The sequence below is a fragment of the Anopheles arabiensis genome, chromosome 3, assembly GCF_016920715.1.
Source record: "Anopheles arabiensis isolate DONGOLA chromosome 3, AaraD3, whole genome shotgun sequence".
In the NCBI taxonomy this organism is placed as follows: domain Eukaryota; kingdom Metazoa; phylum Arthropoda; class Insecta; order Diptera; family Culicidae; genus Anopheles; species Anopheles arabiensis.
Genome location: NC_053518.1, coordinates 6,542,037 through 6,568,296, shown reverse-complemented (window position 1 = coordinate 6,568,296; position 26,260 = coordinate 6,542,037). Strand labels below are relative to the sequence as shown.

Genomic DNA, 26,260 nt, shown 5'->3' with positions numbered 1-26,260 from the left:
TAAATCTGGACAAAACGTCGATCGCCGATCGTAGTAGTCGTCGTCGTCGTCGGTGAGTCAAAGCATACACGCTGACTGATATTGATAAACGGCACGCTTCACACCCGGTGCTAACCGCGGAAGACTCTCGCTCCGGCGGGTACTTCATACCAGCCTCTCCCAGATGTGCCCCCGGTCGTTGCGGCGTTGCGACCCATTAAACTTCGGGACCCAGCAGCAGCACCAGCGCCGACAGTTGTTCGCGACCGTCGCAGATCCCTTGATCCAGCATCCGACCAGATGCCGAGCAGTCAGTCGTGTTCGGTGTCTTGCCCGGTGCGGACGTGAATCTTGAGTTCTTCTACCGGGGTTGGTCTGTCTTCTCAGAGCCTACATCCCATTGGCAGTCATTGGCCGTCCTGGAAATCCACCTCTTTCCTCTGTGTGCGTGTTTGGTGCAAAGAGATTATGAATGAAGGCAATAATAATGGTGTCCGTTTGCTGATAGTGTGCTAAGACAAGCGTGCGCGATAGGCCATCGGACCCGCGAGACCCACACAAGAACCTGGATCCGTGCGCTGGAGGACGCACACGGTGTGTTGTCGGTGGTGCCCGTTGATAAGGTTCCGCTTCGGTAACGCCCGACGACGTAGAGATTGAAAGTGATTTAGTGAGAAAAACACTGATTGGAAGTGAGCGTGTGTGTGTGTGCTCTCTTGTGTATAGGTGATTGTGTGTAAAAACCGGTCGATTATCTCCGTATGTTTCCCAAACGGATTTAACCGCGTTTGTCTTGGCAAGTCTTAACCTTCCAAGACAAGATACTTCCAAGTGTAAAGTGCACTCCGTTCCGTTTCGGTGTGATCCAACAAAATGTCTGTCAAAAGTGAGGTATTGCAAGGGTTAGTAGTGTACGCGGTGTTACTACTACTACCCTTGATCGTACATGCGGTGGATCCTCGCGATCTGTACAGCTACGCGAACGAAGCCAGCGAGGTGTTGCCGCGAGGTGATGAAGAGTTCCAGTACATGGATCTGGACATGCCAGCTTACTTCTACAACGAAAAATACGACCGTGTTTACGTAAGTTTGTGTTTAAGAAAACGTTTGATAGTTGGACAGGACCCATAGAAAGAGAGAAGAAATGAGCAATCAGAGGATCATCATCCGTGGTGTGGCCATGCTGCGGCGCTGTTTACTTCTTGCTTTTTGTTGAGGGTTATCAATAGACACAGCCTTCACACAAATTGCGAATAGCTGTACATATGATGAGAATAGGAGCGCGATCTTCGCTGGCAGGAATCAACATTACCCCACTGTAAATGATCGTATTTCTTGTGCTATTGAGGCGAAATAAACTACCTTATTACTTACTAAAAGTTCATTCTGTATATTCCGCGACTCGATTTGAACCCGTGCGCGGCATGTTGTAAAGCCCTCCACTAACCAACTACACCACAAGACCAATCCGATCGCTTGGTTGCAAATTCTCCTCTTAAATGCTTACTCCAATCCCAATCACTCGAAACAACTACTTCACCTTCCATCCAGAGCTTCACTTCAATTGTACCGACGCACTGCCCTTGAGGGACAATATTTCACGCCCCGCACACAAAAGCGAAAGCGCCTTTGCAAATTGTTTTGCACCGAGCAAAAGTGTGTCCGATCGCTCAAACGATGATGATCCGCACCACACAGCCTAGCCCATTAGCGTCAAACAAAGATGTGCTTTCTCTTATCAGCACTCGTGGTCAAGCGTCCAAGCGGCCAAGAGCACCACCGTCCTCGGCAGATGTGTAAATAGAACCTCTGCTCTGCCCGGGAGCGAACATTTAGCAATTGCATGGTAAAAATAACGACTTTGCGCCATTACATAAATGCCACAGCATGACAGTGGACAGCATGGAGGATGGCACCAGCTAAAGATGATGATAACGAGCCCTGCCCCCGTTGATCTTCCTCGCGGAGAGCGAATGAATGCGTTCCCTTTGTGTGGTGTTTTAGCAATGTTCCATCAAATTAACCAATGATTTATGGGTATGCTTCTCCCGGTTTTACTCCTTCACATGCACACACACACACACAGATCAACACCAACGGCATCCTGTCGTTCGGTGGCGAGCTGGTCGGCTTCCTCAATCTACCCTTCCCGCTCGGCAACCCGCTGATCGCGCCGTTCTACGCGAACGTCGACACAACCCTGCCGAACGATACGGCCACGATCGTGTACTTTAAGTCGCGCGATCCCACCCTGCTCCACCGCACGACCGAGCTGGTGCGGGACAACTTTGGCAGTCTACTGGCCCGGACCGGGGGCTTCGAGGCGCTGCAGGTGTTCGTCGCGACCTGGGAGCACGTGGGCCACTACAGCATGAAGAACGAGGTGCAGAACTCGTTCCAGGTGGCGATCATACAGGGCGCGACGGACACGTTCGTGCAGTTCCTGTACCCGGAGGAGGGCATCAGCTGGATCCAGGGTGATACCGGCGATAGTGGCCTGCCGGATGTGCGCGCGCAGGCCGGCTTTGCCGCGGAAGATGATCGTACGTTTATGCTGCCCGGTTCCGGTACTGATAATGTACGTACTGTTGGAAGGTGTTGGGTGTTCAGGATGAAGGGTCAACATCTAGTTTTTTCCACTTCTCAGGTACGCCATTTAACGATTTCGTCCAACATTAATCAACCGGGCGTGTGGTTGTATCACGTTGGACCGCTCGCACCGGAGGGGAATGTGGAGCAGCCGGACCGCCAGCACGCCGAACCGAGTGAACCGCGCAGCTGCGCTGATGGTGGCCGGTACAAGTGCCATTCGGCGGCCTCCTGTGTCAACAGCAACTGGGGCTTCTGCTGTCAGTGCAAGTCCGGCTACTACGGAAATGGATTCAGGTAAGTTGGGCCATTCCACACGAAGCCATGAGCTCTATATTCCGATCAACATTTTACGTGAACAGTTGCGTGAAGAGTGACATTCCACTGCGGGTCGCTGGTAAGGTGCTCGGCAATGTGAACGGTGAGCCTCTCGACACTCAGCTTCAGTCGTACGTTGTAATGGTGGATGGGCGTACGTACACTGCGATCAGTCCGCTCGAGGAGCAGCTCGGCACTGATCTCCAGCTAACGCAAATTCTCGGTGGTACGATCGCGTGGCTGTTCGCCAAGCCCCTTGGAAATTCCATGAACGGTTACCAGCTGACAGGTGGCAAGTTCAACCACACCAGCACACTGCAGTTCGAGACGGGCGAGTCGTTCTACATCACCCAACAGTACACGGGACTGAACGTGTGGGATCAACTCGCACTGGATGTGCATCTGTCCGGACAGCTACCTTCCATTCCGGCCCTTGAGAAGCTCCATCTGGATGACTACTCTGTCGCTTTCCGACGGTCCGGTAAGGATCGACTGCAAGCTGTCAGTGCGCACAGTTTCCGGGTGGAGTCGCAGGCACGCAACGTCAGCTACACACTGTACCAGGACATTACGTACGAGGGATGCTCGGGCAATGAGGACACCATTGCCGGAAAGGATGAATCGATGCTGAAGATTACGCGCATCAATCTGGGGTACGAGCCGAGGGAGCGAGCCGTCCGGATGGGCATGCTGTCGAAGATGGTGATCGGCGATCAGTTTAACCCGTGCGATGAGGCCAACTGTGGGGATAATACGGTGTGCGTGCCGAAGCCTGACGACACATTCGATGTGAGTACACCAACACAAACCACACTTTGGCTGCTGTTGCTCACTTTGTTGCTCACATTTCAGTGTAACTGCAAGAACGGGTTCACCTACATCCCGTACGGTACGAGCGATCGCATCAACTGTGTGGACATTGACGAGTGCTCGGGCGTTAACATCTGTGACGAGAATGCGCAGTGCTACAACGAGCCGGGCGGCTACAGTTGCCGCTGTAACCCGGGCTACGAGGGCAATGGGTACGTGTGTGACAAAGTAGTGCCGGGTGGATACAGCCAACCGACCTCTTCGTCGTACACGGTGTCGACGCCTGCAAGCTACGGTGGGCACAGCTACAACGAGGTAGACAGTGACCCGACCCAGGAAGAGCCGGAACAGTGTGAGGTAAGTGTGGGAAGACGGGGTGAGATGTAGTTTACGATCGTCTTCAACTTTATACTTTGGTCTTTGGCAGCGCTGTGCCGAGTTTGCGGACTGTGTCGAGGGTCAGTGCCAGTGCCGATCGGGGTACGATGGCGATGGTGTCAGCTACTGTCAGTCACTGTGCGATCCGGAAAGCGTCTGGAACGGGGAGGAGTGCGTGAAGGAGACGTACGTTGAAGAAGGTAAGTAGTGACACAAGACCTCCCATGGTTTCTCTTTAATTTACCACAATCCGTCACGTTTGCAGAGGGAATTGAACCGTTCTGCACGATACTGGGCTGCACGTGCCCCACCGGCTACACGCTGATCGAGTACGCGTTCAACCAGATCTGCCGGCGAGTTGAGCTCGACCCGGAGGAGGTCCCCCAGGAAGGTATGCCGCCGTGCGATGTGGAGAACAACTGTAGCCCGCACGCAAACTGTGAGTGGCGTGACAGCTCGTACCGGCACGAATGTATCTGCAACCCGGGCTACGATGGTAATGGGTATACGTGCGTCGAGAAGGAAGTGTCCTGTCTGGATGATGAGGAGATCTGTGACATCCATGCGTCCTGCACGTACATGCTGAATCGGAAGTCGGTGTGTGTCTGCAACAAGGGCTACGAGGGTGATGGTCGTACGTGCCATCTCGCGCCGGAGTGTGCGGTCGATGACGATTGTGGCATGAACTCGGAGTGCCAGCAGGGTGTGTGCGTGTGTCAGGAAGGGTACGAGCGGGATCTGTCCGACTTTTGTGTGCGGGCTGGATCGTGCGGTGGTGCGTACTGTGCGGAGAATGCGGTTTGCGTGATCGACCCTGTGCAGAAGATACCGTACTGCCACTGTCCGCAGGGTTTCGTTGGAGATGGAGTGTCGCAATGCCGTTCCATTCCACCGCCGTGCAATGTGAGGAACAACTGCGGGCTGCATGCTGCCTGTGTGCCGAGCTATAGGTGAGAATGGGTGGACTACAACATCATAATTTGTAGATTTTAATCGCTATTTTCTGTCCTCCTTCACAGAGATCCTTCCTCGTACGAGTGTATGTGCAATCAGGGCTTCTTTGGCGATGGGTTCGTCTGCACACCGGAGCGCAACTGTGCCAATATCCCGAGCCTGTGCGATCCGAACGCTCGCTGCGAGTCCACTACCAACGGCTACCAGTGCATCTGTAACGATGGCTTCATCGGCAACGGGTCCGTCTGCAACACCGCTCACCGGCTGGACGATGGCTTCCTGCTCATCAGCCAGGGTGTGGCGAACATACGCGTCCCGCTGAACGGTGGGCTCGGGTACCCCGTCACGATGGCGTTCATGTCGATCGGGCTCGATCGGGACTGTGCCGAGGGACGCATCTACTGGAGCGACATTGCGGCCCAGCAGATCGTGAGCGCCAAGTACGATGGTACCGATCAGAAGCCGTTCATCACGAAGGACATTGTGTCGCCGGAGGGTGTGGCGGTCGATTGGATCTCGCGCCGGCTGTACTGGACCGATTCGGCGAAGGATACGATCGAGGTGGCGAGCCTGGACAATCCGGAGCAGAGGACGGTGCTGATTTCGAAGTTTTTGGTCAATCCGCGCGGCATTGCGGTCGATCCGCATCAGACGAAGCTGTACTGGTCGGACTGGAATCGGGATGGGCCGAAGATTGAGTGGTCGAATTTGGACGGAACGGAGCGGGAGCAGCTGGTGGGTAGTCCGCAGGTAGCTCTGCCGAACAGCATCCAGGTGTCGATGGCGACTGGGGAGCTTTGTTACGCTGACGCGGGAACGAAGAAGGTTGAGTGTATTGATACGTACAGCAGACAGATCCGCACGATCGCCAGCAATCTGACGTACCCGTTCGGGTTGGCCGTTACCGATGATTTGTTCTACTGGACGGATTGGATGACGTAAGTAGAGGAGCTTTCGAACTCTTTGAGACACTATTTTGAGACGCTTTCTCTCTCTTCTTCCCTCGAAAAATACAGTAAAAAGATCGAAAGCATCAACCTGTACGGTGTGCGCCAGAAGCCGATCAACTCGCCCGTATTTGGCAACCACAAGATGTACGGCATGACGGCCGTCACCGACAAGTGCCCGCTGTTCTACAGCCCGTGCGTCAGCAACAATGGTGACTGTCCGGAGGACAAGATTTGTCTGATCAATCCGCGTGCCCCTTCCGGCCGTAGCTGCAAGTGTACGCGCAACTGCAACAATGACGTCGTATTAGACTACTAAGAAGTATGTGTGTACTCTAGAAGGGGGGACGGCTGTTGGTTGGTTTTGTGCTTTTCTACTGTGGGCAACCTTTACAAACAGACAATCGGCCGTGCAGTAATGCGTGTTTTTTGTACTTCCCCACTTTTCCCTTTTTCCTTCCTGAAAGCTGAAAGAAAAAAAGCAAATTTATCTTGACATACATTAGGATTAGCACAGAGAGAGAGAGAGAGTGGATGATGATGATGACGAAGGTTGACGATCGCAATCGTGCGACGAATGTATGCGAAATGGTTTGTAACGTTCGCTGCTTAAGCCGACAATAAACTCTCTATTACTTTAAGTCGCGGTGTGTGGTTAATGTGTACATGTAGGTGGTTTAAATTATTTGAGAAATATTATCAACATACAGGAGGGTTTAAGCATGGTATATAACAGTAAGACACAGGGAAAATTCTCTATTTAGGTATATTTATTTGAAACGATTTGAAACTTCACATCCGATCGTCGCAATGAAGGACAGATTTCTAAGGTAAAGTGAGGTTCGAAGCCTGCCAATGTTCTACTCTAAATAACATGCTTACTTACACAGCACTATACAACCAACATTTGCTATCTTGGCTAGTTGCAGAAATGTCCGAAATCGCTCACCGTCACGTGTCTCCATCTGCCGATCCGTTATCACAGCCAACTTCCCACATTAAAGACCTAAAAGGACTTCACGGGGAGCCATCAAGTCGTCCGGTTCCATGCGTATACATGACCAGCCACATAACAGTATCGTACAGCTCATACAACACGTCCATCTCGTACACGTACAAGTTGTATCGGCTCATCCATCGATCTTTCCTATCGTGCGGGGCTTAAAAACCTTCAGAGCATGTTTCTCTCGAGACGCGATTAAAATGGAAATGACTTATTTCAGTTCTGATAATATAAATGCCTCGATATGCGACGAAAATGTCCAGTACCCTTCGTATGAATGTTACCTCCAATCGTTCTAATCTTCAAGCAGCGAAACCATCGAACTCCTGTCCTGTTCGGCAGATCATTTTTCTATTTACTAACAGTTATGGAGTTCGATAGAGCGTATTTCGACACACGGTAAAAGGTTCTAGTGCTAGTATGGTAGAATGTTCTTTGTCCTCAAAAGCTGTCCTACTTTTACAGACATTCCTCCCGACCGTAACGTCAACAGTTCTTCTGATTAGTATCTCTGGAGCAAGTGAGCTCAGTCTTGGGCTGCCGCCATACCAGAGCTGTAAGAATGTGGTTAAAATATCATTGATTAGCACAAATTAAATCTGTTTGAACTGTAGCACTCCAATACTTACCTCTTGATGACTTGTTAGGGAAAATGATGCTCAGAAGTATGACTAGTATGACCAGCCCTGGGCCGAACCATGTTACTCGTATACAACAAGGTCTTTTGTTCCGTAATATCCGATCACATCATATATACAGTGATGGGAAAAATGAAGTTTTTGTCGGAATCGATTCCGGCTAGCTCCGCAGTTTTCTGGAATCGATTCCGGATAGTAGGTCCGGAATCAGGTTCCGGAATTTATCCCAGAATCAGCTCCGGAATCGGAATCGACTCCGCAATTGGTTCCGGAATCGATTCCAGAATTGGTTCCGGAATCAACTCCAGCATTGGAATCGGATCCGGAATCGGCTCCGGAGTCAACTCCGGAATCGGCTCTGGAATCGGCTCTGGAATCGGCTCCGAAATCAACTCCGGAATCGGAATCGATTCCAGCATTGGAATCGGCTCTAGAATTGATTCCGAACACGGAATCAGAATCGAGTAAGTCCGATTCCAAGCTCCCACCACTAATGTATACAGAATGGACTAAGCCAACGATCGCAATCGCATCAACGGCAGAGCTGCAGCAATAGGTATGAAATGATTTCAATGGAAAATACTCACCGATTTGCAGATACTTATTCATTACAACGAACAGAGCCAACACGTAACTCATTCCACCGAAACTCGTCCTTGTTTTGCTGCTCTGCATCTACAACTTCTGTGCACTTTCTGAACCATTTGTACTCCTTGGGACCGAATCGTATTCACCACCATTCGATAGAATTCTTGGAATTTGCCAACAACGCCAACAGTTAGCCAACGGACCGTTACTTTCAATTGTTCAATTGTTCAATTGTCGCACTTTCTTGGGAAACGCAGTGAGCCGTCGTATTCCGTGAAAGAAATAGGCGCGTAGGAAGCGATCAGCACAGCAGCAAATCAGCTGTCATCGATGTGTTTGCTATGGGGCTGGTGCAGCGGCTGTAGCGCACGTTTCTGAAGGGAATGGCAGGGGAAATTGAGAATATTATGGCCGTGTTACACGGAACGTTTTGGTTGGAATTGGAACGTGCAATCCATTCTACTCAACTTCTTTATGGAGCTGAATTTTCAATGGTTGATCAAAAGTTTAAACAGTTTTTTTTCTAAATTAAACAAAATTACGAAAATTAAGCATCAAAATCTCGTGACTAAATTTATTGCATGAAAAAACGTGTCCATTTCATTTAAAATTATTTTTTCCTTCTAAAACCCAAACTCACTTGGCAATGAAACTCACCGTTTCTCACGATGTTGCATTTTTCGAAAACGCAAACTTCTCCTCACCGATCATGTCTCCCTTCAGTAACGTTTCACGAGCAGCGGTTCAACCGCACCCTGAACGTGCGCATGCGTGTACGTCAACGAAGCACCCGCCGAAACGGAGCCACCGATGACAGCTGGCTTGTGTTGTTGTTTTGATCCTTCTCTCTCTCTCTCGCGCGCTCTCTGCCCCCATACCAGTCACTCCCTCTCACTTGGACTGCCGCAAACGGGCCGGCCGTCGGCAGCATCGGGCCGCAGACCACCAAGCTGCTGATCGGTCATGGCGCCCAACGCCGCAGTTTGTGCGCTCATTTCACTCGCTACCTTCGCGCCAGAAACGTCTCCTTCCTTTTCATCCTGAATCCTGTCGGCAAACGGACCATCGCTGTCGGAATTCGGCGAACACAACGGAACGGATTCCCGCAATTGTGTGGAAGTGGTGGAAGTTGCTCTGCGCCAACACATTAAAAGCTGCGCCCCAAACAGTGCTCTTTGCAATTGGCCCCCGAAAACAAAAGGATATGCGCGCTGAATGCGGTAAACATTCCCGTACCGTGGTTTGAGCTCATTAGGCCGCTGCATTAGGAAAGGCGCCTCGATCACCACCGTCACAAGTGGCAAAGCGGTGAAATACGTGGAACTGGTGTCGGAAGTGGCTCGAGTCAGTGCCGTTGCTCCGTGTGCATTGTTTTTTTTTTCTTGAGGGGGGACAATAGGTCAGTGCCAAACAAAAGAAAAGTAGGCGGAATTTGTTCACACTCAAAAGTGAACCGTTACAAACACACACAGTGCGAATAGTGTGGTCAAATTGAACTTGATGAAAAGCGATTGAGTTTTTTCTCGTAATTTAGCAAGTGCCGCTAGGGGCATTTGCCACTGACCGGTGTGTTCTAGCGGTCCAACGATTTCCCGGTGGTGGTGTCCCAACCGGGTTGGTGGCGCCTTTTGGCGCTCGTTTTATTTCCTCCCCGCAAAGTGTTACACCGCACTTCTTTCCCTTTCGTGCCCGTTGTTTCGCCTTAACAAGCTATATTGTGTCACTGTGACAGCAGCAGCAGCAGCTCGCTCAGAGGTGCCAAGGGGTTTTCGGAAGATGCAAAGCCGACATTGAAGTTGAAAAGTGCGCGAAAACGGACCTGCCACCAGCATTTGCTGACGTACCGAACACGAACACGAACACGAAGAACGCGCACAAAAGCGAGACGGCGAGAGAGAGCGCGCACAACAGACAAACACACACGGCCTAGAGAGCTAAGCGGGGTAAGCAGCACAAGCGCACAGCGACAAGCAACCGAACCAGCAGTTCGATAGTGTGTGCAATAAGGCGGAAGAAGAGGAACACGCAAAAGTAAGTCCTGAAGACTTGCGGTCTTTTGTGCCGGCTCGAAGACACACTCCCGCTTATTATTAACCGCACCGTCCGAAGAGTAGCAGCACACACTCGCGCGGGGGAAAAAGCACCTCTATTCTGCCAATATATACTACCACCGTGGGTGTGTTGTTCAGCAGTCAGCAGCAGGGAGGGACATCTTCATCTTCCCTTGTGCACTGCACTTTTCGTTTGATCTCTCGTTTGGTCGGTTTTGGAGCGGAGTTACCACATCAGCAGCAGGCAGGCGGTAGCGATAGCAGCGCGCAACATCGAAGGAGGCGGCGGCCCCGAGAGTAGAACGTTTCCGGTGGTGTGTGGCCCCCAAGGAGAGCGGTGTGCGATTGCGGACCTTTAAACGGCAATCCGCGCGCCTCCCCTCATCACCCGCCTCTCCCGCAACGTGTGCAACGTGGCCATCGTGTGCGTATGTGTGTGTGTGTGTGTGGGCAAGATTCACAGAGATAAGGGCAAAGTTCCGCCGAATGTCGTTCAAGCTAAAAAGTGTTACAGTGGCGCAGTAGCCAATTTCCAAGTGGTTCTAGTATGGGAATCCTTTGATGCAACACCAGTGTGTATATATATGTGTGTGTGGCCTATGTATGTGTAAGCGTGCGTGTGGTGGAATTTTCCTGTCACGAGCTTATTGGAAGGCAGAATACCACCATCGTCGTTCGTCACTTCTCATCGCGGACCGTCTCCAGTTCAGCAGCAACGGAGCGCCAGCACTCGCCATAGGAGCTAAAAGAAGGAGTGTTGCTGTGTTCAGCTTAGGATGGATTATACCAGTAATGGGTAGGTTCTACAAATTGACCTTTTTTTTGTAAAAAATCTTATAATTTTTTTTAATATATGAATTTCCCCATTTTTCGCAATCTTGCCGTACAGTCAGCACCTTTTTTGCACTCCAACCTCCATCCTCCCCTTTCCCCCACTTGCCTCTTCATATGCAATATCACAGCCTGCTTCTTCTTTGCGGCTTTACACAGCCCATGAAATGGATGCGATGGGGGGCCACTTGAAGCGAATTGCTACTTCAATACAATGTACCCTCTTGCTGTGTTTCATATTATTCTTTTGCCTCCCACGTCTTCTGTGTCTGTGGCTTCTTCCTTTCGCATCTCTTTTGCTTCTAGCTTTTTGACGTATCATTTAAAGGGGCGAGGAGGCTGACACACACCTCGTGCACGATCTGTCCATTACATTACATTCAGTGATAGTAAGACTATCTATCGCGCGTGTCTCTGTGTGTGTATGTGTGTCTCTTATTACCGGCGCAAGCACGCGGAGTACCGAAGAAAAATAGAATATTCCTGCTATTCGAAGGGTGAAAAAATTTTCCGAAGCTTTTTCTTTCTCTTTTTTCTTTTGTGCTGTTTGCGGGGCTCATGTTCTGCCGCGCGCGCACCTGTGTGTATTGGTGTCTATTGGTATGTGGGACGACGAACATGTCACACACTTCTTCTAACTCACGTGCTCTTTTGGGGGTTTTTAAAAATGCTGCTCTCGCGCTGAGCGTGTTCTCCTCTGTCGCTTGCCTGCTAAGCGCTCTCGCTCCTACGACCGATCGGTGAACCATTTAAAGACCGGACCGCGGCAACCTGGCATGTACATTGCGGGCCATTTAAACCCCTCTTACCTCTGCGCAACGCGCTGTTTGCCCCCCCCCCCTCACGCTCCACAATCATTCTCTCTCTCTCTCACGGTAGGGGAGATTCTCTTTTTATATCGAAGATTTTCGCCCGTATGTGTCCATTTAAATCGTGCTGTGCGCTCTCTCGCTCGCTCGCACGTTCGCTCGCTCGTTCATTGCTTCGGCCGCCTGTCATTGCTCCCCGACCGCGAGAGCCGAGTTGCGCCTTTTTCTTCTGTGTGTAATAATAAAAAAATTTGCGAAAAGCTGTCTGCGCTGCCGCGCTGCGTGTATGAGTGCGAAAGAGCGCGGCGAATTAGACGTTCTCGTTTTAGCGCGTGTGCTGCGCTTTTTTAAAAGGGGCGTTTAAAAGGTGTGCGTGCGTGCGCTCGCAATAGAGAAAGAGCGGATCAACGCCCAAAAATTCTGGCGGGTAAAAATACAGTTTTTTTACAGGGGGGATACCAGTTAAATCATTTTAGCCGCCAGTGCACCGACTCTTCGGGTGGCGGCTCGCATTTGGAGGAAAAATGGGCATGAAGAACTTTTCGCGCCGGATTTCACGGGCCGGCACACCCATACACACGCGTCAAAACGCGCCGGAGCTTACACTGCCGGTGCTGATGGCACTTCCGATTTGCCTGCTGCGTGGAAGAAGAATATTGTGCGCGTGAGTAGCTCTGTGTGTGTGCGTGTGTGTATTGTGGCGCGCAGATACGGTGCAAAGCGCGCGCGTTTCGTCTAGTGTCAAAATAATATCGTGGGGGCGCCTTTTATTTTTCGAATGTGTCAAACCCCGGGGACCGCTGTCGCTCGATAAGTTTTGGGTTGATTTTTTGACTAATTGTCACTAATTGTTGTTTTTGTGCCTGTGCTTCATTAGCTTTTCTACTGGAAACGAAAAAACAGGTTCGGGGAAGCTATCACGGCACGGAAGTTGGTGCGCCCGGTATGATGAACGAAGCAGCGCAGCGTAGGTGAAGTTTTACCAGTTCGAAACTCCATACCGCCGCGAAGGGGGGTGGGGCGCCGCTATACGCTGATCTCATGGCGGTGGAGGCGCATGGTGCGTTTCAGACCTATAAAATGGTGGAACGGTGGTTTTGTGCGCGCCACAATCGCAAAATGTCACCACGTTTCCATTTGTGGCATCTTGACTCATTGTGTAGGATGTTGGGTGTGGTCTTGTTATATGATGGTTGGGATTTTCTTTCTTTTTTTCTTGATTTTGCTAGTTTTTAAGATTATTTCGTACATAATAACATAATATTGTGTATGAATATTTCGCATATAATAACAATAATATAATACAATACAATAACAGTATATCAAATAAATTGATAAGATTTTAACGACAATTAAATGTGTTGTTTTACATTTAAATCATTATTTTCGAATTATGTTAATTAATTAAAGTATAAAGGCTTATTCAAATATTTCAAAAATAACATTAAACATATTAGAATTAATTTCATTTTTTTAAATACTTTAAGTATCCCTTTTTTATTAAATGTGTACTTATATGCTTCAATACTATCTTCAATATATTAACGATTCTGCTTTTTTCTCTCTCTATTTTAGATCAATGTACGCATGCAGACTACCCACGACAGAAGCAGCAACCAGGACAGAACCACAGCGCAAAAGCCGTAAACGCAAAAACACATCGGAATTGGACAAACATGGCGTACGTATACACACCCAAACGGCAAGCAAGAAATTTGAATCCTACTGGGAAGAAGATGGAAGACTGTTGCTTTTTGTTCTTCTTGCCCGATGCGCGGATTTTGTAACGGACAAAAAGTTTAAAAGGACGAGGACTCTCGTAATTTCGGTTACGCATACCGGTCGTCCTTCGTCCTTCCTCATCCCTGAAATTCCTTGCAAACCGTTTGTGGCAAACGCAAGATGTAAAGAAGAAGAAGAAGAAACAAGGAAGGGAATGAAACAATTCTAAAATGCAACAACCAGGGAAAGGTCGGTTATTTAATACCAGTTTCCTTCCATTGCTTGCCTCTGCTTCATGTGCAAACCGTTTGCCGACCCGATTATTATTGACCCAAAGCTATTGCCCCTCGACGCATTCGAGAAGGAAGGAAAAAAACACACACACACGTACTCTAGGAACCACAGCACCACAGGACGATCGTGTGAATTGGTTTTTAAAAGTCCCAAGTCGAAGTTTCGAACACGAACCCTCGGGGAAGAGCGCACAATGCAGCGTGCTGTTTGCGTCCGTTTCGCACTTAACCTCTGTTTGCCAGGCAATGGGCGAATGTTTGCTGTTAATGGAAGAGGGCAGAAGGGGAGGAAGCACATGCAGTAAGAAAATGTAGGGAATGGTGGCAAGCAGAAGAAGCTATATACCCTTCGAGAGAAAGGGCCGTTTTTATGTACTCTCGCGAGCAAAGCCAAGAATGAAAACTCATGATTGATGTTTATCTGAAATTTTCCTAGAATCGATCAAGGGGGAAAAGGTAAGAAATGGATCGTTCATTTCAAACATTTCTTCCTATCGACAGGGAGCGAAACTAGGGATGATTGGTTGATTGTTCCATTGTCTTGCGGTATGAGAAAACAAATCTGGTAAAGGGACCATGTAATTTTCTCCATTAATTTTGAGCACCGATTGTGCCGTTTCCATTGAATTGGAACTGAAATATGAAAACAGCATTTGTTTTTCTCTGCAGCATTCAATCAACGTTCCTTTTTTAGTAACAAAATGCGCAATGATTTGTCATCGATTTGCATTGCGTTTTGATTTCTTTTTGGTGGCAATAATTTGACCTCTATTGCACAACAATACTGTTACGACACAACGAGCCATTGGTGCAACTCGTGTGCCGATAAATGTGTCTCACCCCTTTTGCTCGATTGATTGGTTATCAGCGAAAGCGCGCGCGATGCTTGCTTCAAGTCCATTTTTACGATACGGATAGAGACACATTTCTTGGGGAATTTAACACCTGCCATTAGTGATAGTGTTTAGCATTGAATGAGGGGGATCAAAAGGCATTAAAGTGTTCTAAATGTATGAGGGGTTAATACAGAAAATAATATTTGCACTTTCCAGGTGCATATTTTCAAAAGTAATCCTCTCTCCCCTGCCCAATAAGCCAATTGAGTGTTGCAATGGATGTCAATTTTAGTTTACGAACGATTGCGCATGATTGATCACTCGAAAATACGGGGGAACACATGGACGCGCCACATGTTTATGTGCGTGCCACACCCGCACACTTTCTGCTCGGTTTCTGTACATTGCTTTAATTTGTTCCAAAGATAGTGAAGAAAGTTAAAACAATTATCGCTCACAAACAATCTCGGAAACGGATCTTTCCAACTCTAAATTAACCATCTCTCTGTTGGGTGTGTACTGTATTAGGGGTTAAATGGAGCATGTTTTTACGTTGTAACGCAGCTTCCGCCAGCATTACTTTCGCTTCTTCTGCACCTAAATCCCATTCATTCATTAAAACGTACCATCCCAAAAGCCTCTAGCTAGTGACAGTTTAAAGTATGTAAGGTCGATGTAGAAGATTCTGTGACACTGCCGTTGGCCACTTATCCTCCGTCTCCTCTGTGCAGTGTTTGTACACACGTCCTTCAACCTCTACCAACCATAAGAAGTCGTTTGCACGCTCTGTTCTCCGGCATGCTGTAGACCTTGCCTTAGCGTCAGGTTGTCCATGTGATGTCTGCCTTCGAGCGACAAACTAGTTTTCCCTGTTGGTATCTCTACACTTCTCCCGGTGGATGTGTGTTTGCCCATCGATGGCACTGTTCGCAGCAAATGGAGAAGAGAACGTCTAAGAATGTCTAGTTCTCTGATCGCTTTTAAGGTTGCTCGCTGTTGTTTGCCATTCCCATCAACATGAACGTACATGGCTTCTTCGTTTTCGCTGCTCTCGTATTTTATTTTCCTTTTTTAGTGTGCTCCCGACTCCGACCTCTATCTCCGTAGTACCGGGCAGCGGTCTGTGATTATCATCTTTCCCTGTTCTGTTCCCTTCTGCCCCCTGCTTTGTTTATTCCCTATCTTTTCCGCCCTTCTTCCTCTCCCGTTCCGTTCCATTCACCCAAAGAGCTGGAGAGGAGAAATGACAGTGCTGGTGGTGGCATATGGGTGACGTGTTGTGTTGTGTGTTCGAAAAAGTGGGTAAAAGAAGAGAACGCGCGAACCGGCCGCCACAAGCAGCAACGCGCGGCCAGAATGCAACGCGGCGGCGGCGCGCGCTGACAATCCGAGGGTCGTTTTTGTGCTGACTTGCTGGGCTACGGCTGTTGCACTGTGTGTGTGTCTGTGCGTCAATGTTTTGATAGCGCGGGAAAATCAGCTGTCAGCGCTCGGAGGCGGCTGAGAGCGGCTGAGCGCAGAGAGCGATTGAACGAGCGCGCGCGCGAGAGAGAAAGCGAGTGAGAACGAACGTGTGTGTTGTATTGTTTGTATTGCGCTTATTCTTCACCGCCGCTGTTCGTGTGGCGAAAATGGCTTGCTGCGGCTTGAGCTGATCGCGCGGGTAAAATGCGCGCAATGCTGATTTGTTTTGGCGCCAACGAAGACACATACAAACGCAGCGCAATTGTCAGATGCTGAAAACCTCGCCCCAGCAAATGGCAGAATGGAAATTCACACGTAACACCCAACTAACCGATCCGAATGCACCGAACACTGAGAGCTGATAACAAACATGATAAAATAATAATGTTTTCAGCTTCTAAAAGGTCAGCTTGGAAAGTCTTTTAAGTGATAAATATCTTAAAAAATATATGAATATTCCCTATTTTTTACCATAATACACCATATCAGCTTACATTTTTATGGACAACAACTCAACAAGCCTCTAATTATAAATTAACTATCCACCGTAATAGAAAATAGTACAAAAAAAGAACAAGCTCGATCCGATAGTAGTGGTGACGATCGTGTTTTAGGTGTCAATGACACTTTGACGGTCTCTGTCTCTCCGTCCCTTCCAAAAGAACTTCGCCTCGTGGCACGCAGTCAAATTCTTGATTTCTTAGTTCCTGTCGTAACCGGATGTGTATAGAAATGATGTATTTTTTTCTTGGATTGTAGATTCATTTACCTCATTTTTTAATGTATCGGTCTGTTGATCACACCACTCAGTAGGATCCACACTGCCAGCAGGATAGCATTCTTTGTTGTTCATATTCTGGGGTTAATTATTTGTATGATATACTTTCCAGTCGGCAGCGCGTAGATCCTGTCCTGCGCAAGCCTTTCGACTCCCATTACTTCCGCATGGCACGAGTGCTGGCGTAAACATTGTGACATTGTGGGGGAGTCGCCAAGCCAAATCTACCCAATGTTACGTTCTAGCAAACACAGCAGCGCTTCGTGTGTGTCCACCACAAGGTTACATTTGAACCCTCTAGATCGTCTACATCGATCTCTAGACGCAATAATAGACCACGTGATATTATGGGTGCCACGCAATGGGTCCCAATGTCTGAAGGTTATGTGTTGCACTCCTGGTGTATGACGCATGCACCTTCTCAAACGTCAACTTCACCCCTTGAATTTGAATGTTACGTAAAAAAGAGGGGTCGTCATTTGCTACTTCACAGAGGGGCATGGTTTTTTTTTACGCCCAATGGGGTTTTAATTCTCCTTTTGACCCGGTGTTATTCCTTTTTTTTTCGTTTTTTTCGACATTCATGACGCGTGTGTGTTATGTTGGCGCGATCGCGAACGCGCGCACGCCCGCGATCATTCACATTCACGCTCGATCGAATGCCGCCCCAAGAAGAAAAGCAGAAGGAATAAAATCCTGTTTTTTAAAGAGCCCCGGTCGCTGCTCTGTGGGCTTCGTGTGTTCCGTGTGTCTCTGCGGGAGAAGGAATGGCGAAAGAATTTATTCAGCATAAGCACATAAGGCAGCAGGTGAGCAGCAGTAGGAGGAAGACGGACACACGGAGAAGTACGCACTTCGCGCACTAGAAACACTGTTTTCATCTTTTAATTCTTCCCGTTTCGCGCTTTCTGCAATCTTTCCGCGATTGTTCGACGCTTCAAACCCATTGCGTACGGTGTTTTATACACAAAAAATGGGCATGTAAGACCGAAGAAGATAGACGAAACGTGATAAGCAAAAGAGGGAATAGAACCTCTTGGAATGGGAGTCGAGTTCCCGCGGGCTTTTGGCGCGCGCGCGCGCTGATCTCGCGCTGGGAGGAAGTGATTTGGCGTATAATGATCGTAACATTCTTTCCTCTCGATCTTCTTTAATCGTACCTTTCCACTGTGGGAGCCCTTTGCTCCCAGGTGTGTGTTAGGTTGATCGTTAGGTTTTCCTTTGCATTGGGATCATTTTGTGGGCCCGGTGGAAGATTCGCTGGAAGACCAACAAAACAGTGTAAAGCAAGGGCGCCAAAATAGGCTTCTCTCCAAGTAGGAGCTCTGTTTGCGCCAAAATGCTATTTGGAAATCTGCGCTGATGAATATGTAGCTGGCAGGGTGATCTTCACGATCATGATCCGGTTCGAAGGACCAATTTGTAAACTTCTCTAGAAAAGCATACAATCCCTTGGCCATTTTCGTCAAGTTGAATGAAAACAAGAAGCGCCAACGTAAAGATGCATTTCTCGATTACGCTATTTACAAATTTCTCTTTTTCCCTCTTTCATCTCCCATATATATATTTTTTATAATCTTTGCCTGCGTCTTGCAGCAGCAGTCCATCTTCGGCGACATTACAGCGAGTACAAACTGGGCCCCAGGGCCACTGTTAAAAGGACAAATAAGTGCAACATCGGCTAAGGGGAAGAGAAAAAGAACGGACAAGAGAAGGAAGGGATAGATAGAGAGATTGCAGAAGACCACATAGTGCGTGTGTACTGCGACCCACAAAGATGAAACGCGCAGCGAAGCGAAATATGCGGCACCACCGGAAACATTAGCAGCACACATACCCACACACACACACTCACAAACATACATCGAAGCCTTCTGCATGCCTTTCGTGGACGGGGACGGCAAGAAAAGTCGTCCACCAAAAGGGAGAGCTAAAGGACAGAAACAAGAAACAAGAGGCAAAAGGGATACGGGTTTCCATGTATGTGTGCATGTGTGCGTTAGCTGTACCAATTGCCGAGTGCCGATGGTGGTGAAGCTATCCTACTTCCCGCCTAAAATAGTTCTGCTGGCGTGTGGCGCATATGTTCGCGCCAACAAACCCGAACGAAATGCAGCATTACTTACACACAGCGCAGCGCGCGCGTCAAGCGAATGTGCATCGGACCGCGTAACGGACACAGGCGTTATTTCTTCTTTTTTTCTCCTGCTGTAATGTGCCGTGCAAAGGGAGCGATGTGTATTGGAATATGGGGTCCCCCTTAGTTTAGTTAAGGTCCTTACGGCGATACGTGTCTGTACACGTACGGTTGGAAATGAACGTTCCGTGTGTCGTCAACCAGCTGATGACTGGTTGTTCGATGCAGCAAGCGGGAAGGGTCACATATGCTAATAAAGCGATGGAATGAAATGAACTAGGGACGACGCAACAGGGATCTTTCTTGGATAATGTTGTACCAGAAATGACTTACCGAGCATGAGTTATTGGAGACACATTGCTGCATTGTCTCCCTGCAGTATTTAAAGGTACGAGCACTACGAGCCGATCGACGAGGAACACATCTTTTCCCCCTATGACCACTGAATTAAGAACAAGAAAAGAAGGGAGACATACGTTACGCTTCCTTACTTTTATTCGCATGCAACATCTGCCGCGCTTATTAAAATCCTTTTAAATTGTAAATGAAGCCTATACACATATCGATGCATATTTCGTTCGTCCTTTCTGTAGGCTCCTCGATCGAGAAGAGCTCGAGAAGGGATAACAGCAAGGAAAGGGGCGCCTTCAAGGATGCAAGTCGATGTGCAAAGCGAGAAGGATTATAAAAACGGTCAAAAAATGCCGTTAGTAATGATACGGACGCGTTTACCTTTTCTTGTTTCCTTGTTTGTTCCTCCTCGCCTTCCAATGAGAGAATGTACAAAGGATTAAAATGCCTCTTTTCGTGCCAGGTCCTTTTTCCCCCATTGCTGCTGCCGTGATGGGAATCAAAACAAGCAATTGATTGTTTATGACTTTCTCTTGCTCGTCGGGACTGGTTTATTATATTTTGGAATACAATTCTTCCTAGAAGGATTGTGACCCATTGATCTGCTTGTTATATGGAGCCGCTAAATGATTCTCACCCTTTTTATTAATGATGTGTATTTCGCTTCGCTTTTTGCTCGATCCGGCAGGACTCACAGCATTTGCAGCCATCCTCCAAAGTGCGTCGAAATGATCGTCCGCGGGCATCCACATCGACGGAAGCAGTCGCTTCAACGTCCAGCAGCACTGCTGCCACCACTAATCTACCACACAGCTACGCGTCAACCACTACTACCACGGCCGCAGCATCAGCGACGGCGGCCCCCGGTCTCTCGATGCCGTCTATTTCGAGTTCGTCCTCGCTGGGCAGCAACAGCAAAACCACCGCCTTCAGCAGCGATTACACCTCCGACACGCAGGGCTCGTCCGAGTTCCCGATCGCGAGCGATTTCGAAAGCTACCCGCTCGACAGCCCGGCCACCTTTGGCTCGAACGTGCTGAGCCCGCCGTGCGATCTGCTGCGCGAGGAAGCGGTCGGACTGTCGGAATGGTTGGCGAAGGGCGACACGACACCGCTCGACGGTGCGGAGCATCTGTACGAGGTGTGCTTTCACAAGGCAGCGAAACCAGCGGCGGCGGCGGCGGCAACCAGTGGTTTCGGTGTCGTGCCTGCGTCCTGCTATCTGACGCCCTCCCACAAGCAGCGTGTGTGTCCCCTGCCAAGCCTCTCCTGGACGGACACGCACGAGATGTGGGATCTGATGTGCCGAAAGGACGATTTGGCATGGCTAGCCCGTGAGCCGAACATGTTCGACGATCATCCAGGTAAGCAGGCGGCTCTGTGTGTGTGTGGGAAAATATCACCTTTTGTGTTTGCGGGCTTCGCGCGGCGGCTACCTGTGTCCTTGTGCCCCTTGTTTTTGAAAGCGATCTTTTCGATATTCACCCTCAAAACACGGCACAAAAATCAAGCAAAGTGCATGGGAAAATACCTGCCAAAGCTGCTGCTTAGTTGAGGTGCATGCATTGGGACACCGAGGCGATCATTCATCGCACGTCCTTTGGAGGCTCTTATTGAACCATAAATCATTTACCACCACCTTTTTTGGATTTACTTTCTGCACGCAGGTCTACAACCTCGGATGCGTTCGATCCTGATCGACTGGTTGAATGAGGTGTGCGAGGTGTATAAGCTGCATCGGGAAACGTACTTCCTTGCGGTGGACTACATCGATCGGTATCTGAGCCTGAAGAAGGAGCTAAAGAAGAACCACCTTCAGCTGCTCGGTATCACGGCACTGTTTATCGCGGCAAAGGTAAGCTCTTCCACATCGCTAAGTGTGTTCCAAGCAATTGATTCTAATCAATCTCTTACCCATCAGGCGGAAGAAATCTATCCACCAAAAATAGGCGAATTCGCGTACGTAACGGACGGGGCGTGCACCGACGAGGACATACTGCGCGAGGAGCTGCTTATACTGAGTGCGCTCGACTGGAAGATTAACCCGGTGACGGTGATCGGATGGTTGGGCCTGTACATGCAGATCAACGTTACCAGCCGGGATGTGGACGTGCCGGTGCGAAGCCTGAAGCGAAAGTCCAACAGTACGGCACACAACACCGCCAGCACACCGTCGCCCAAAAAGCGCAAAATTACGGATGAAAATGCTGATGTCAATAACATACAGCAAGCGGCGGTGACAGTTGGACTGCAGCAGCAGCCCCTGCAGCAGCAGCAGCAGAAAGTGTCAAGCAGCAGTACTAGCACGGCTAACAAGACTGATGATGCGTTCGTGTATCCCCAATTCTCCGGCATGGAGTTTGCCCACACGGCTCAGCTGATTGACCTTTGCTCGCTGGACGTTGGGTTTGCCAATTTCAAGTACTCTGTGATTGCAGCCGCTGCCCTCAGTCATACGTTCGATCGGTAAGTGTCCTTCGTCTTGTTTGTATATTAAGGGAGGGTTAGGTTCGTTTCGAAGCGGAATGATCGTAATGCGAAACAATTTTATTACTCTTTCCTATTATGCTAACAAACTTTGGATTTTTGAAGTGTAAGTTATAGTCTAAACCTGATTATTTCAAAATCGCAGTGCTGCAAAATGTCATGAGAATCACGTGATAATCACAACCGAAAACAATGAACATATCCTAGTCCTAGTAGTAGCTTGATGGTCATTGCTGATACTCAATGCAAGTGAGTCTTGACATGCCTGACTGACAAGCTAAGCTTAATGCGATAATCAGCATTTTTCTGGCTCTGAATAGTACTGCCAAATGCCACTGTTTCATTCATCAACACTCATGACTGAAACGAAGCTCATATTAGCACACGTGTACCATAACTGAGATGATCAGAGGTGAGACTCTCAAACAGTTGGTGCTACCATCACATGGCTGGTGACATTTTGTTTAGCACCCAACTCTCTCGAGTTCTCAGTCGGGTCAAATAGAGCGATAAATCATGCTTATTTTGTTGCTTAGGACCACTCGCACGCACCGCATGTGACTACCATGACTATCGTGATGATGATCACCGACAGAAAATGTCGTGACCTAGTGACTAACCAATAGTTGGTTGCACACAATGACACCAAGCATGTGATGGTCGCAACAATTTCTTGAGTCTCACCTCTGATCATCACAGTAGAGCTAGTTACGCTGACATTATTTTGTTTCAGACGGAATTTGTCATGACTATGTTAGCGACATTTTGCAGAAGTGATCAGAGTGGAAAAAAACGTCATGACAAAGTGACTGACCAAGCGATGGTCGCAAAAATGTCACGAAGCATGTATTGGTCACACCAATCGTTTTGAGTATCACCTCTGATTATCTCAACTGAGTACGTGACGCGGATTGGTTTCAGTCAGATTGTATTTGACATTGACAGTGACATTTTGCAGCATTGGCCATTACAACCTTTAATATTAAAATGAAACCAGATGGATGAAATGATGCTAATCTTTCTTTTTTTCATTATTTCAACAGTAAAACGGCCACCTTTGTCTCGGGACTGCCGTGGGAAGAGATTGCACCGTGCGCCAAATGGATGGAACCGTTCTTCCTGGTGATCTGCGACGAGAATGCGTCCTGCCCGCTCACATTCCTCGAGTCGAACGATCCGATCAAGCACAGCCACGGGTTGAAGCACATCTGCCCGAACCTAGTCTCCGACAGCTCCCACATCATCCAAACGCACACAACCTCGCTGGATATGTTGGTAAGTGGCTTACCCCATTCCCTCTATAACACGTCCCGGTACCACTTTATCTAATCCTTTGCCCGTGTAAATGTGTCTCCCTCTACTCGCAGGATTTGGTTAGCATCAAGATCGAGCAGATGGAATCGTGCACCCGCATGGGACAGCTGGAAGCGTCGCCGGCCCCGATCGGCATCATCGAGTCGGAGGACGGCATCCTTACGCCGCCGGCCTCAAATCGCAAATCGCTGGAAACGCTCGGCGGCGTCAGTGGTACGGCCGTATCGAAGGTGTCGTCGGAGGCGATCGCCAGCATCATTGCCGACGCGTCCTCCGGCACCTGGAGCCACAGTTAGGAGGAATGTAAATGTAATTTATCTAATTCCTTACCATTTTCCATCCCCCCCCCCGTCTCTGCGCCACCAACTGGTGTCTGCATATGCAGCACCACAGTGAATGATAAATTATTACTTTTATTATTCTTAATTTACTGCTACAACATGCCATTCACGCGCAAGTTACCGATCGCGTCAGGAACTTACAAAAAAAAAACGTTATAACGCTCTCGTGCCCTTTTTTAAATGTAAAACAATGGGGAAAAAGCATAGTGTGAGCCACCCGTAAGTGAATGAAACGCGATGCACGATTATTATTATTGTTAGGATGCTTTTCGTTCGGGAAGATGATGAGGGAATGAAAATTGTCGATCGCCTAGCGATGGTATTGCTCCCAGGTTAACACATTCGCTTCGCGTTCCAATCCCACTAATACTTTAACCAACACAAACTGCTTCTAACAAGATACCTTCCCCGCTTTGAGAGATGCATCATTTCTCCAACTAATCGACTAGCAGTCCAAATGCTGTCCCACTGACACTCACTAACCCACTTTGCAGCTTGTTTACTAATAAACTAAGGATGTCCCCACGCTCCTATCTCTCTGCTCTTTCGCCTGCGCGTTTTAAAAACAATTTTCATTCTTTATTTTCATTTTCTCTACACTTTCGCGTGTTAGGGCTATTAATGTTTAGCATCGCCTTTCATTCCACGGGAATCACAGCGCGATAGTTTCCAAGGCCATTTTATCAGAATTCATCATTCACCACGCCTTTAAAATGGTGGCAATGAGAGTTGTTCGTTTTATTCGTGCTCGGATAAATGGGAGTCAGCCCTTTTTTTGTTTTTGGTTTGAAAATAACGTGAAGAAATAGAACATTTATTTAAGAAAAAAAAAACTGCAGACATGTGATACATACCCTCTCCATATATTGGTAACTTATTCAACCATCAATCAACAATATGACATCAGTACAAATTCGGCGCAACACAGCAGCAGGACGCGCACCCCTCCCCAACCGGTGGTGTGTGTATTATAGTTAAGGAAGAGAAGTGGAATGTGTAAATAGTGTTATTTAAAAAAAACAGCAAACAATAATTACCCGCGACAGGTCCGCGGTGTATCAAGGGTTCCGTATAGAACTAGCACAATCCCCCCCGTACGCAGGACTGACGATCCTGTTGTTGGGTACAGCAAGAAAGTGATATATAGTCGCCAAGTCCAAGAGTGATGTACCGGCAGGCCTAGTAGACCGACTTCGGTCATGCCAAACAAGCTAAGCAGTCCAATAAGTCTTGATTCATCCAACGAAGCAGCCCTACAGAGGAGCATTGGAGTTATGAAGCTTAGTTAAGGTCTCAACAACACGTAGGTGAATAACCTTTCAAGGTGTTGTAAAGAACACTTCAACTGTCTCTGATCTACAGTAAGATATGAACATTTCATCTCAAAACTATCGATTATTCTCTCGATCAATGAGAGAGAGAGCCTGTGAAATATGTATAAAGAACGAGATATAATTACTATTTTACATTAGTTAGTAAAATTTTTAAACAGCACGCGACAAGTCACTATGTCATATATTAGTCCAGAACGATCGATATCATCAGTATAGTGAACCTACTATAGCTTCTAGTGCAAATTTGTGTCCGCATAATGTAGCTAAAGTGTACTGAATCACGTATATCAGAGACTTCAGCTACGGAAATGAAACGAATGAAGCCAATGCAGAGTAATGCAATTGCAGATGTGAAACCCACTTTCCTCAACACAACGAATAAAATAAAAACAAAATGACTGAAATTCAACGGCTCACGAATGGATAGCACCAATAGGGCAATGCTCCCTTTTAACCCCAGGACACACTGTGATACTTTGGCTACGATGTGCTCAGAAAAATGCCCAGAAAAACGACGCAATAAATACCCCCCTAACAGCCAAATGATCATTATAGTTAAGGATCAATGTATCAGAAGAGTATGGAAAGCGCGCACTGCACAGTGGAAAGTAGTGGAAACTATTTGGACAGTAACCATACGCTTAACCATAGTTTTTGTATCAGTTGGCTGGAATGATTTCTTGTATATGTATGTTAAGTGACAGTTTTTGCGCTACCGCAATAACCGATACGCATTTAAAAATCGATTACTCCAAAATGAACGATTTCATTACTACTTATTACGTTTTATCTTGCGATAGTACGATCATTATCCTAACCTTCTAGCATGGTTAATTAAGGTGTGTGTTAGGGCCAATATTGGTATATCTGTCTGTACAGTAGTAGTGTACCTTCATACAAGTGACGGTGTGGTTATGTAAATGAATAAACAAAATGTCTAATATAAAACTGAGAAAACCTTAAAAGGGGTCGAAGCGTTCAAATTGAGTATCTCCCATGGAGAAATTAATGTACAAATGGTTGATAGAGCTGCTGTTCTTCGACAAGACTGTGGTTCTTGTCGTTGATCAGTTCGTTGTAGGAAAGAACCACATGCGTTTGCCCATTCCATTCCATGACACATAGACACCCCTCGGAGGGCATTTCCCTTACCTACGAACGGGGAAGGGTGAAGAGAGGAAGTAGAAAAGAAAAATGCGCCAATTGTAGGCAACATTGAATACAACTTGCGAGAAAGTTAACCGAAGCTTAAAAGCTTTTTTTCTACACCTTGTGGATGAAGAAGCTGTGTGTATATCTGAACCTTGT

General features: G+C 47.9%; 2 protein-coding genes and 1 long non-coding RNA gene across 3 annotated transcripts; 2 read left to right on the top strand and 1 right to left on the bottom strand.

Annotated features, from left to right (window-relative positions):
• Positions 1 to 292: 292 nt before the first annotated feature.
• LOC120903907 (nidogen) lies at positions 293 to 6,616 on the top strand. The gene is made up of 9 exons (XM_040313578.1): positions 293 to 1,062; positions 2,066 to 2,557; positions 2,627 to 2,865; positions 2,931 to 3,675; positions 3,739 to 4,053; positions 4,124 to 4,274; positions 4,340 to 5,024; positions 5,094 to 5,966; positions 6,045 to 6,616. Exons 1-9 carry the CDS (start codon positions 853 to 855, stop codon positions 6,292 to 6,294), a joined length of 3,960 nt encoding a protein of 1,319 aa, XP_040169512.1. The 5' UTR covers positions 293 to 852; the 3' UTR covers positions 6,295 to 6,616.
• A 111-nt stretch (positions 6,617 to 6,727) lies between these two features.
• On the bottom strand, positions 6,728 to 7,828 carry LOC120903912. Its single transcript, XR_005739672.1, has 2 exons — positions 7,608 to 7,828; positions 6,728 to 7,532 (listed from the first exon to the last, which is right to left on the bottom strand). It is a non-coding gene; the product is annotated as an uncharacterized LOC120903912 (long non-coding RNA).
• Positions 7,829 to 9,132: 1,304 nt separating this feature from the next.
• On the top strand, positions 9,133 to 25,373 carry LOC120902725 (G1/S-specific cyclin-E). Its single transcript, XM_040311711.1, has 7 exons — positions 9,133 to 11,051; positions 13,471 to 13,576; positions 20,165 to 20,840; positions 21,144 to 21,331; positions 21,398 to 21,942; positions 23,007 to 23,238; positions 23,331 to 25,373. The coding sequence occupies exons 1-7, from the start codon at positions 11,032 to 11,034 to the stop codon at positions 23,571 to 23,573; spliced, it is 2,010 nt and encodes a 669-aa protein (XP_040167645.1). The 5' UTR covers positions 9,133 to 11,031; the 3' UTR covers positions 23,574 to 25,373.
• Positions 25,374 to 26,260: the final 887 nt, after the last annotated feature.

Excerpts from the sequence above, each read along its gene's own strand:
- LOC120903907 (XM_040313578.1), top strand. The coding sequence starts at position 853 with ATGTCTGTCAAAAGTGAGGTATTGCAAGGGTTAGTAGTGTACGCGGTG. Across the intron at positions 2,866-2,930 it reads TACTACGGAAATGGATTCAG|TTGCGTGAAGAGTGACATTC; the intron begins GTAAGTTGGGCC and ends TTACGTGAACAG. Across the intron at positions 5,967-6,044 it reads TACTGGACGGATTGGATGAC|TAAAAAGATCGAAAGCATCA; the intron begins GTAAGTAGAGGA and ends CGAAAAATACAG.
- LOC120902725 (XM_040311711.1), top strand. The coding sequence starts at position 11,032 with ATGGATTATACCAGTAATGG. Across the intron at positions 11,052-13,470 it reads ATGGATTATACCAGTAATGG|ATCAATGTACGCATGCAGAC; the intron begins GTAGGTTCTACA and ends TCTCTATTTTAG. Across the intron at positions 21,332-21,397 it reads CACTGTTTATCGCGGCAAAG|GCGGAAGAAATCTATCCACC; the intron begins GTAAGCTCTTCC and ends CTTACCCATCAG.